Source organism: Neomonachus schauinslandi, chromosome 2, assembly GCF_002201575.2.
Source record: "Neomonachus schauinslandi chromosome 2, ASM220157v2, whole genome shotgun sequence".
Taxonomy (NCBI): domain Eukaryota; kingdom Metazoa; phylum Chordata; class Mammalia; order Carnivora; family Phocidae; genus Neomonachus; species Neomonachus schauinslandi.
Genome location: NC_058404.1, coordinates 85,093,644 through 85,105,889, shown reverse-complemented (window position 1 = coordinate 85,105,889; position 12,246 = coordinate 85,093,644). Strand labels below are relative to the sequence as shown.

Below are 12,246 nucleotides of genomic sequence, written 5' to 3'. Positions count from 1 at the left end.
ATCTGAGCCACCCAGGCGCCCAAATTTCTTGAAATATTTAAAGCAAAAACAAACACACACACACACACACACACACACACCCCAATCTTATACACTGACGTTTCGTCCCAAAAAGTGGTTTTCATGCCCTTTAGCAGTAAAGTTGTATGTCTTAACTAAGGTCTGTTTTTCTTAGAAGGAGCATATTCTAACTAGAAAATGATTTGAAACCTTATCTTTTGAAAATACATACCTTATTTATTGGGGACTGGGCCCAGTTTGCAAAAATCAGTTCCAAGGTCATAGTTTTTGTGTAGAACAAAGAACTATAAAGAGAGGAGCTTTGGGGGCGGAGCAAGATGGCAGAGGAGTAGGAGACCTGGATTTCATCTCCTCTCAGGAATTCAGCTGGATAGGGATCAAACCATTCTGAACACCTACAAACTCAACAGGAGATCGAAGAAAAGAAGAGCAACAACTCTCTCATCAGAAAAGCGACCACTTTCTGGAAGGTAGGACGTGCGGAGAAGTGAATCCGAGGCGATATTCAGGAGGATAGACCACGGGGGAGGGGCCTCCGTCGGCCGCTTCTGGCAAATGATAGAGCCGCGGAGCACGAAATTGGAACTTTTAAAAGTCTGCTCCGCTGAGGGACGTCACTCCGGTGGCTAAGGGGCAGGTGGAACCCTCCGGGACAGTGTGGTCTCAGGACCCTCAGGGTCACAGAAAGACCGGGGGTGCCTGAGTGTGGCAGAGCTCCCAGGTATTGGAGCAGGGAAGCCGGCTGCAGAGGTGGAGCCCAGGCGCGGGGTCTCAGCTCGGGGTTACCATAAACCGTGATCTGCGGCACAGTTGGGCCCCTGCTCCTCCAGCAGGGACCCAACAAGCGGCAGATCCGGGGAGACTCACCTTCCTCCCCCGGGAGGAGCCGCACGGGAGTGCACCGCAGGGATCTGCTGGGTTTGTTGACTCCACCCGGGGTCGGGGGCCAGAGATAGAAACGCGCGGTCACAGGCCGGGTGAGCACGGAGTGCGGCCGGAGACCGGGGAGACGGGAGTGACTGATGGCTTTTCTCTGGGGGCTCACTGAGGAGCAGGGCCCCGAGTTCTCGGCTCCTCCAGGGCAGAGATTGGGAGGCCGCCATTTTCACTCTCCGCCTCCAAAGCTGTACGGAAAGCTCGCAGGGAACAAAAGCTCCGGAGAGCAAACCCGAGCAGATTACTTAGCCAGGAGGGGGCAAGGGCGGGCAATTCCGCCTCCGGCAAAGACATTTGAAAACCACGGCAACAGGCCCCTCCCCAGAAGATCAGCGAGAACAGCCAGCCAAGACCAAGTTTACCGATCAATGAGAATGGCAGAACTCCAGCGCTAGGGGAATACTGCACATAGAATTCATGGCTTTTCCCCATGATTCTTTAGTCTTTCAAAGTTAATTTTTTTTTAACTTTTTTTTTTTTGAATTTTTCTTTTTCCCTTTTTCAACCAACATCTTATCAATCCCTTTTTATAAAAAACATTTTTATTTCTCATTTTTAGAGTCATATTCTATCCCTTCATAGTAGTTACCTGTATTTTTGGCATATATATAAGTTGTTCTCTCTTTAAAATTTTGAGATAGTTTCTTCTAACAGATTAAAATATACCCTAAATCTCTAGTATATGGTGTTTTCTATTCCCCTGCCTGATCACATTCTCTCCCTTTTTTTTTTTTCTTTTTTTAAATCCTCTTCTTTCTTTTTTCAAACAACTTCTTATCAATTCCTTTTATAAAATTTTTTATAATTTCCATCTTTACAGTCATATTCCATCCCTTCATCATATCAACCCTTATTTTTGTACATATATAAGTTTTTCTTTCTTTAAAATTTTGGGAGGCACTTTCTTCTAAAAGACCAAAGTACACCCCAAATCTAGTGTGTGGCACTGATCTATATACCAGCCTGATCATATTTGATCACATTCTGGTTTTTTTGTTCTTGTTATTGTTTTGTTTGTTTTTATCTTTTTCTTTTTCTTTTTTCTCTCTTTCCATTTCTTTTTCCACTGCTTCAGGTCTTTTCTGATTTGTTTAGAGTATATTTTCTGGGGACATTGTTACTCTGCTAGCATTTTGTTCTCTCATTAATCTCTTCTCCTCTGCACAAAATGAAAGACAGAAAAAATCACCTCAACAAAAAGAACAAGAGGTAGTACCGAGTGCCAGGGACCTACTCAATATGGACATTAGTACGATGTCAGATCTAGAGTTCAGAATCATCACTTTAAAGATACTAGCTGGGCTTGAAAAAAATATGGAAGTTATTAGAGAAACCCTTTCTGGAGAAGTAAAAGAACTAAAATCTAACCAAGTAGAAATCAAAAAGGCTATTAATGAGGTGCAATAAAAAATGGGGGTGCTAACTGCTAGAATAAATGAGGCAGAAGAGAGAATCAGTAATATAGAAGACCAAATGATGGAAAATAAAGAAGCTGAGAAAAAGAGAGATAAACAACTACTGGATCATGAGGGCAGAATTCGAGAGATAAGCGATACCATAAGACGAAACAACATTAGAATAATTGGGATCCCAGAAGAAGAAGAAAGAGAGAGAGGGGCAGAAGGTATAATGGAGCAAATTATAGCAGAGAACTTCCCTAATCTGGGGAAGGAAACAGGCATCAAAATCCAGGAAGCACAGAGAACCCCTCTCAAAATCAATAAAAATAGGTCAACACCCCGACATCTAATAGTAAAACTGACAAGTCTCATAGACAGAGAAAATCCTGAAAGCAGCTCGGGAGAAGAGATATGTAACCTACAATGGTAGAAACATTAGATTGGCAACAGACCTATCCACAGAGACCTGGCAGGCTAGAAAGGACTGGCAGGATATATTCAGAGCAGTAAATGAGAAAAATATGCAGCCAAGAATACTATATCCAGCTAGGCTGTCATTGGAAATTGAAGGAGAGATAAAAAGCTTCCAGGACAAACAAAAACTAAAGGAATTTGCAAACACAAAACCAGCCCTACAGGAAATCTTGAAAGGGGTTCTCTAAGCAAAGAGAGACTCTAAAAGCAAGATAGACCAGAAAGGAACACAGACAATATACGGTAACAGTCACCTTACAGACAATACAATGGCACTAAATTCCTATCTTTCAATAGTTACCCTGAATGTAAATGGGCTCAATGCCCCAATCAAAAGACACAGGCTATCAGACTGGATTAAAAAACAAGACCCATCGATATGCTGTCTGCAAGAGACTCATTTTAGACCCAAAGACACCCCCAGATTGAAAGTGAGGGGGTGGAAAACCATTTACCATGCTAATGGACACCAAAAGAAAGCTGGGGTGGCAATCCTTATATCAGACAAATTAGATTTTAAACCAAAGACTGTAATAAGAGATGAGGAAGGACATTATATCCTACTTAAAGGATCTATCCAACAAGAAGATCTAACAATTGTAAATATCTATGCCCCTAACATGGGAGCAGCCAATTATATAAGGCAATTAATAACAAAAGCAAAGAAACACATCGACAACAATACAATAATAGTGGGGGACTTTAACACCCCCCTCACTGAAATGGACAGATCATCTAAGCAAAAGATCAACAAGGAAATAAAGACTTTAAATGACACACTGGACCAAATGGACTTCACAGACATATTCAGAACATTCCATCCCAAAGCAACGGAATACACATTCTTCTCTAGTCCCCTTGGAACATTCTCCAGAATAGATCACATCCTAGGTCATAAATCAGGTCTCAACCGGTACCAAAAGATTGGGATCATTCCCTGCCTATTTTCAGACCACCATGCTTTGAAACTAGAACTCAATCACAAGAGGAAAGTCGGAAAGAACTCAAATACATGGAGGCTAAAGAGCATCCTACTAAAGAATGAATGGGTCAACCAGGAAATTAAAGAAGAATTAAAAAAATACATGGAAACCGATGAAAATGAAAACACAACTATTCAAAATCTTTGGGATGCAGCAAAGGCAGTCCTAAGAGGAAAGTATATAGCAATACAAGCCTTTCTCAAGAAACAAGAAAGGTCTCAAGTACACAACCTAACCCTACACCTAAAGGAGCTGGAGAAAGAACAGCAAATAAAGCCTAAACCCAGCAGGAGAAGAGAAATAATAAAGATCAGAGCAGAAATCAATGAAATAGAAACTAAACGAACAGTAGAACAGATCAACGAAACTAGGAGCTAGTTCTTTGAAAGAATTAACAAGATTGATAAACCCCTGGCCAGACTTCTCAAAAAGAAAAGAGAAATGACCCAAATCAACAAAATCATGAATGAAAGAGGAGAGATCACAACCAACACCAAAGAAATACAAACAATTATAAGAACATATTATGAGCAACTCTATGCCAGCAAATTAGATAACCTGGAAGAAATGGATGCATTCCTAGAGATGTATCAACTACCAAAACTGAACCAGGAAGAAATAGAAAACCTGAACAGACCTATAACCACTAAGGAAATTGAAGCAGTCATCAAAAATCTCCCAACAAACAAAAGCCCAGGGGCAGATGGCTTCCCAGGGGAATTCTACCAAACATTTCAAGAAGAATTAATACCTATTCTTCTGAAACTGTTCCAAAAAATAGAAATGGAAGGAAAACTTCCAAACTCATTTTATGAGGCCAGCATTACCTTGATCCCCAAACCAGACAAAGACCCCATCAAAAAGAATTACAGACCAATATCCCTGATGAACATGGATGCAAAAATTCTCACCAAAATACTAGCCAATAGGATCCAACAGTACATTAAAAGGATTATTCACCACGACGAAGTGGGATTTATCCCTGGGCTGCAAGGGTGGTTCAACATCTGCAAATCAATCAATGTGATACAATACATTAACAAAAGAAAGAACAAGAATCATATGATCCTCTCAATAGATGCAGAAAAAGCTTTTGACAAAGTACAGCATCCTTTCTTGATCAAAATTCTTCAGAGTATAGGCATAGAGGGTACATACCTCAATATCATAAAGCCATCTATAAAAAACCTACAGTGAATATCATTCTCAATGGGGAAATACTGAGAGCTCTCCCCCTAAGGTCAGGAACGCGGCAGGGATGTCCACTATCACCACTGCTATTCAACATAGTATTGGAAGTCCTAGCCACAGCAATCAGACAACAAAAAGAAATCAAAGGCATCCAAATCGGCAAAGAAGAAGTCAAACTCTCACTCTTTGCAGATGATATGATACTTTATGTGGAAAACCCCAAAGACTCCACCCCAAAACTGCTAGAACTCATACAGGAATTCAGTCAAGTGGCAGGATATAAAATCAATGCACAGAAGTCAGTGGCATTCCTATACACCAACAAGAAGACAGAAGAAAGAGAAATTAAGGAGTCGATCCCATTTACAATTGCACCCAAAACCATAAGATACCTAGGGATAAATCTAACCAAAGAGACAAAGGATTTATACTCGGAAAACTATAAAATACTCATGAAAGAAATTGAGGAAGACACAAAGAAATGGAAAAACGTTCCATGCTCATGGATTGGAAGAACAAATATTGTGAAGATGTCAATGCTACCTAGAGCAATCTATACATTCAGTGCAATCCCCATCAAACTACCATCCACTTTTTTCAAAGAAATGGAACAAAGAATCCTAAAATTTGTATGGAACCAGAAAAGACCCCGCATAGCCAGAGGAATGTTGAAAAAGAAAAGCAAAGCCGGCGGCATCACAATTCCAGACTTCCAGCTCTATTACAAAGCTGTCATCATCAAGACAGCATGGTACTGGCACAAAAACAGACACATAGATCAATGGAACAGAATAGAGAGCCCACAAATGGACCCTCAACTCTACGGTCAACTAATTTTCAACAAAGCAGGAAAGAATGTCCAATGGAAAAAAGACAGTCTCTTCAACAAATGGTGTTGGGAAAATTGGATAGCCATATGCAGAAGAATGAAACTGGACCATTTCCTTATACCACACACAAAAATAGACTCCAAATGGTTGAAAGACCTCAATGTGAGACAGGAGTCCATCAAAATCCTAAAGGAGAACACAGGCAGCAACCTCTTTGACCTCAGCCGAAGCAACTTCTTCCTAGAAACATCGCCAAAGGCAAGGGAAGCAAGGGCAAAAATGAACTATTGGGACTTCATCAAGATAAAAAGCTTTTGCAAAGCAAACAGTCAACAAAACCAAAAGACAACCGACAGAATGGGAGAAGATATTTGCAAATGACATATCAGATAAAGGGCTAGTATCCAAAATCTATAAAGAACTCATCAAACTCAGCACCCAAAGAACAAAGAATCCAATCAAGAAATGGGCAGAAGACATGAACAGACATTTTTCCAAAGAAGACATCCAAATGGCCAACAGACACAGGAAAAAGTGCTCAATATCGCTCGGCATCAGGGAAATCCAAATCAAAACCTCAATGAGATACCACCTTACACCAGTCAGAATGGCTAAAATTAACAAGTCAGGAAACGACAGATGTTGGCAGGGATGCGGAGAAAGGGGAACCCTCCTACACTGTTGGTGGGAATGCAAGCTGGTGCAGCCACTCTGGAAAACAGTATGGAGGTTCCTCAAAAAGTTGAAAATAGAGCTACCCTATGATCCAGCAATTGCACTACTGGGTATTTACCCCAAAGATACAAAAGTAGGGATCCGAAAGGCTACGTGCACCCCGATGTTTATAGCAGCAATGTCCACAATAGCCAAACTGTGGAAAGAGCCAAGATGTCCATCGACAGATGAATGGATAAAGAAGAGGTGGTATATATATACAATGGAATATTATGTAGCCATCAAAAGGAATGAGATCTTGCCATTTGCAACAACGTGGATGGAACTGGAGGGTATTATGTTGAGTGAAATAAGTCAAACAGAGAAAGACATGTATCATATGATCTCACTGATATGAGGAATTCTTAATCTCAGGAAACAAACTGAGGGTTGCTGGAGTGAGGGGTGGGGTGGGAAGGATGGGGTGACTGGGTGATAGACACTGGGGAGGGTATGTGCTCTGGTAAGCGGTGTGAATTGTGCAAGACTGTTGAATCTCAGATCTGTACCTCTGAAACAAATAATGCAATATATGTTAAGAAAAAAAAGAAGAAGAAGAAGGTAGCGGGAGGGGAAGAATGAAGTGGGGGAAATCGGAGGGGTAGATGAACCATGAGAGACGATGGACTCTGAAAAATAAACTGAGGGTTCTAGAGGGGAGGGGGGTGGTAGGATAGGTTAGCCTGGTGGTGGGTATTGAGGAGGGCACATTCTGCATGGAGCACTGGGTGTTATGCACAAACAATGAATCATGGAACACTTCATCTAAAACTAATGATGTAATGTATGGGGATTAACATAAGAATAAAAAAAAAAAAGAGAGAGGAGCTTTCACATTTTTGATTGCCCTGTGATCTGTGTCCATCTCCCCATTTCCCCCTTTATCCCTACTGCTTTTTTGTTGTTGTTGCTGTTCTCTATAGACAAGGCTGGTAATGGTGAGTGCTAATTCAGTTTCTTAGCTCCTTTGTCACCCTCTTGTACATTTAAATATAAGCAGATATCCAGTGTCATCCTGATTGGTTTGGTAATTCCAAAAAAAATAACTCAAGTTTGTATAACAAAAAAATTTATGGTTCAATTACAACTTTATTGAGGAATAATTTATATAACATAACATTCACCCATTTTAAGTATACAATTCACTGAGTTTTGGTAAATTTGCTGAGTTATACAACCAATACCATAATCCAATTTTAGAACATTTTTATTACCCCACAAGATCCCTCACACCAGTTTACAGTTAATCACTATTCCTATGGTTCCCTTATTTTTTTTTTTTTTAAGATTTTACTTATTTACTTAGAGAGTACAAGCATGGGGAGCAGTAGAGGGAGAAGGAGAAGCAGGCTCCCCGCTGAGCAGGGAGACCGATGAGGGACTTGATCCCAGAACCCTGGGACCATGACCTGAGCCAAAGGCAGACGCTTAACCGACTGAGCCACCCAGGTGCCCGTGGTTCCCTTATTTTTAACCCCTACTGGAAAACATCAGGTGCCCCTGTGGCTTTGGTTAGGGACAGTAAAAGCACACAGGGAATTTTAAAGTTAGAAATTTTGTATGGAGGGGCGCCTGGGTGGCTCAGTCAGTTAAGCCTCTGCCTTCAGCTCAGGTCATGATCCCAGGGTCCTGGGATCGAGTCCCGCATTGGGCTCCCTGCTCAGCGGGGAGCCTGCTTCTCCCTCTCTGCACTCCCCGTTTGTGTTCCCTCTCTCGCTGTGTCTCTCTCTGTCAAATAAATAAATAAAATCTTAAAAAAAAATTTTTTTTTGCATGGAATTTCTGTCAAGTCTAGTGTTTTAGAATTCCTAGAGTCAACAGGAAAACAGATATGCTTTGTGGAAACAACTCTTTTCCATCCTTTCCTGCAAGGATTTCAGAGTTTATGCCATGTAAGGCCCTGCCAGCTTCCTATAATTTTGATGTTATCTCCTGGAGTTTCTTGATGTCTCATCAACTTAGCCATTACAGTCGCAGGACTTTAGGCAGGTCTTTCTCTGAGACCAATTTACCTTATAGACCAACAATCCAACTCTGAAGCAAGAAATTTCTAGTACTTTTTACTTGAGCAGTTTGTTCCAGACCTAAATAATCATTTGCATAGGCAGTAATGAAAAGCAGTTTTGGGATGCCTGGGTGGCTCTGTTGGTTAAGCTCTGGTCTTGATCTCATGGTCATGAGTTCAAGCCCTGCATTGGGCTCCATGCCCAGTGTGGAACCCACTTAAAAAAAAAAAAAGGCGATCTAAAGGACTTATATGAATGGTAAATAGCTAAAACATAATAGCCAAAAATACAATAAAGTTTAGATAGATGTCTTATTTTTCATACTACCCAGATTATTAATCTCTAAATTTTTTATTGTACATCCCTATCAGTGTGATGGGATTTGGGGTGGGGGAGAGCACAGATTCAATTTATACATGAATATGTAATTTCTATAGGTGTACTATTGTTCCAATGTATACACAAGCTAAATTTTGAATGAAATAAAGATTAAAAGTACTACTTAAAAATAATTACAAGATTACCATTCTCAGTTTGTCTTTTGGGAATGAGAAGCAAGTGGCATCCCTCTGCCCAGCAAGGCCTTATTCTTCACTTTTCCCACATATCCTGGTTAACAAATATCTGTTTTATCATATCAAGAGATTAATCTGAGATCTTTCTTAAATTGGCCTTCTTAGGAAGTGGTATTTCAGTGTTGAAATGTCATGGTTCTTTTTTTTTTTTTTGGTAAGATTTTATTTATTTATTTGACAGAGAAAGAGAGAGAGCACAACAGGGGGAGAGGGAGAGGGAGAGGCAGGCTCCCCACTGAGCAGGGAGCCCGATGTAGGGCTCGATCCCAGGACCCTGGGATCATGACGTGAGCTGAAGGCAGACGCTTAACTGAATGAACCACCCAGGCGCCCCGAAATGTCATGATTCTTAACTGTTAATGTTTACTTTATTTATGACTAATGTTCTAAAATAGAATTTACTTTACTTTTTTTCATATTAAGTGATTATGATAGTCTAGCCACACTTTTATGTAGTCAGTCTTCCCCTGCTCCATTTATCTGAAATAAGTCACTCCTGGGGCGCTTAGGTGGCTCAGTCGGTTAAGCGTCTGCCTTTGGCTCAGGTACGATCCCAGGGTCCTGGGATTGAATCCCATATAGGGCTCCCTGCTCAGTGGGGAGCCTGCTTCTCCCCCTCCCTCTGCTGCTCCCCCTGCTTGTGCTCTCTTGTGCTCTGTCAAATTAAAAAAAAAAAAATCTTAAGGGCGCCTGGGTGGCTCAGTCAGTTAAGCGTCTGCCTTCAGCTCAGGTCATGATCTCAGGATCCTGGAGTCGAGCCCTGCATCAGGCTCCCTGCTCAGTGGAGAGCCTGCTTCTCTCTCTCCCTCTGCTGCTCCCCCTGCTTGTGTGCTCTCTCTCTCTCCCTCCCTCTCTCTGTCAAGTAAATAAAGTTTAAAAATCTAAAAAAAAAAATCTTAAATAAGTCACTTCTATTTCTTCTTAAAAATTCTTTCAGGAGAGGAAATGAGATTCTGGTGGAAACAAAGTCTCATTTATAACATAATAGAGACCACTTGCAAACTATGTGATTTGAGCAAGTTTTTAAAGCTCTGTGGGCACCTGGCTAGCTCAGAGCATGCGACTCTTGATCTCAGGGTCATGAGTTCCAGTCCCACGCTGAACATAGAGATTACTTGAAAAAAAAGTAAACGCTCTCTGCACACTCCGTTTCCTCTTTGGTAAAATGGGTATAAGGTAGTACTGCATCATAGGATTGCTGTGAGAGTAAATATGCACATGAGCACATGGTGAGCACTATAATAGCACTTGTTAAATAATTAAATAAATATATTTGGTTGAATCCAAATACAGTGTAGGAGTGGTTTTAAATTCACGTTTTTTGGTTGTAAATATATCTATATACATATTTATTTTTATTAAGTACTGTTAACATTTTGAGGATTAATTTGGCTACTATCATGAGGATGTTAAAAAACAAAAATGTTAAGCCTACTATTTAGAGTTCATGTTTTTTTTTTAACATTTTATTTATTAGAGAGAGAGCATGAGCCAACGCTGGGGGGGAGGCTGTGGAGGAACAGAGGGAGAGGGACAAGCAGACTCCAGGCTGAGCACAGAGCCCGATGTGGCGCTTGATCTCACAACCCTGAGATCATGACCTGGGCCAAAATTAAAAGTTAGATGCCTAACTAACTAAGCCACCCAGGGACCCCTCGTATATTCTTTTTAAAAAGAGAAGGTGCTGATAGTTCATTGAGGAAGGCAGAAATAATTCTTAGATTTATAAATCAAGTAGCAAACAGCTTTCATGTATTTTATCCCTGTCAAATGTTTTCTCATTACTTTCATATTTGTGTTTCAGGGGTCTCTGGGGATAACTTATTTTCCTATTCCCAAGGTATCTTTTGACAGTACTGTGTCTCTTTACATTTGAGGGATTTTATTGATATTTGAGACAAACAGTAAATATACCAAATATTTTATTGAAATTCCTGCTTATTTTGAACATACAAAAATATTTCTTTTAAGGTTTTCACGTTTCTAGTAGTTTATTAATATAATTTGTGATTACTGTATCTTTTAAAAAAATTTTTTATTTAAATTCAATTTAGTTAACATATAGTGTAAAATTGGTTTCAGGGGTAGAATTTAGTGACTCATCAGTTGCATCTAATACCCAGGGCTCATTACATCAAGTGCCCTCCTTAATCCCCATCACTTAATTATCCCATCCCCTGACCCCCATCCCCTCCAGCAACCTTCGGTTTGTTTCCCATAGTTAAGAGTCTCTTATGGTTTGCTCCCATCTCTGTTTTCAATTTACTTTATTTTTCCTTCCCTTCTCTGTTGTTCATCTGTTTTGTTTCTTAAATTACACATTTGAGTGAAATCATACGGTATTTGTCTTTCTCTGACTGACTTATTTCCCTTAGCATAATACCCTCTAGTTCCATCCATGTCGTTGCAAATGGCAAGATTTCATTCTTTTTGACGGGCAAGTAATAGTCCACTGTGTATATATAACAATCTTCTTTATCCATTCATCTGTCGACGGACATCTGGACTCTTTCCATAGTTTGGTTATTGTGGACATTACCTGTAAACATTGGGGTGCAGGTGCCCCTTCAGATCACTATTTTTGTATCCTTTGGATAAATACTTAGTAGTGCAATTGCTGGGTCGTAGGGTCTGATTATTGTATCTTAATGTGGAATTTAAAGGATGATTCTGCACTTTAAAATGAGATGCTTTGGTTGTGATTTCCCTACTGAGCAGTGTATTTTTTCTTTATTTTTCTTTAACTGCAGGTTACCTTGTCTATGAATTTGACAAGTTTTGGTTTGAAGAAAAGCCAGAAAGCATTATGTATTTCAACATGTATAGAGAGAAGTTTCATGAAAAGATTAAAGGACTCTTACTGGATTGTAATGTATCACTTACTTTAAAAATATGAATCACCCGTAGTATCTTCTATTTCTACCACATTTTGCACACACAACAGAATTTATATGTTGTAATAGAAATTATCTGATCAATTACACTCGTTATATGTAATTTCCTACAAAAATATTTCAGAAGTTCTATTTAAGAAAGCTAGTGGACAATCAGTGTATGTTTACAGTTGTTTATACACTGTTCTCCAAAGGTACCTTATCCTTCCAAAGATCCCTTCT

At 40.1% G+C, this 12,246-nt stretch overlaps 1 protein-coding gene across 1 annotated transcript in view; it reads left to right on the top strand.

Annotated features, from left to right (window-relative positions):
* Positions 1 to 12,026, top strand: part of ELMOD2 (ELMO domain containing 2) — a 33,505-nt gene extending 21,479 nt beyond the window's left edge. The window contains exon 8 of the mRNA XM_021679333.1: positions 11,881 to 12,026. Within this exon, the coding sequence (XP_021535008.1) occupies positions 11,881 to 12,026 (146 nt within the window). The remainder of the gene's footprint in view (positions 1 to 11,880) is intronic.
* Positions 12,027 to 12,246: the final 220 nt, after the last annotated feature.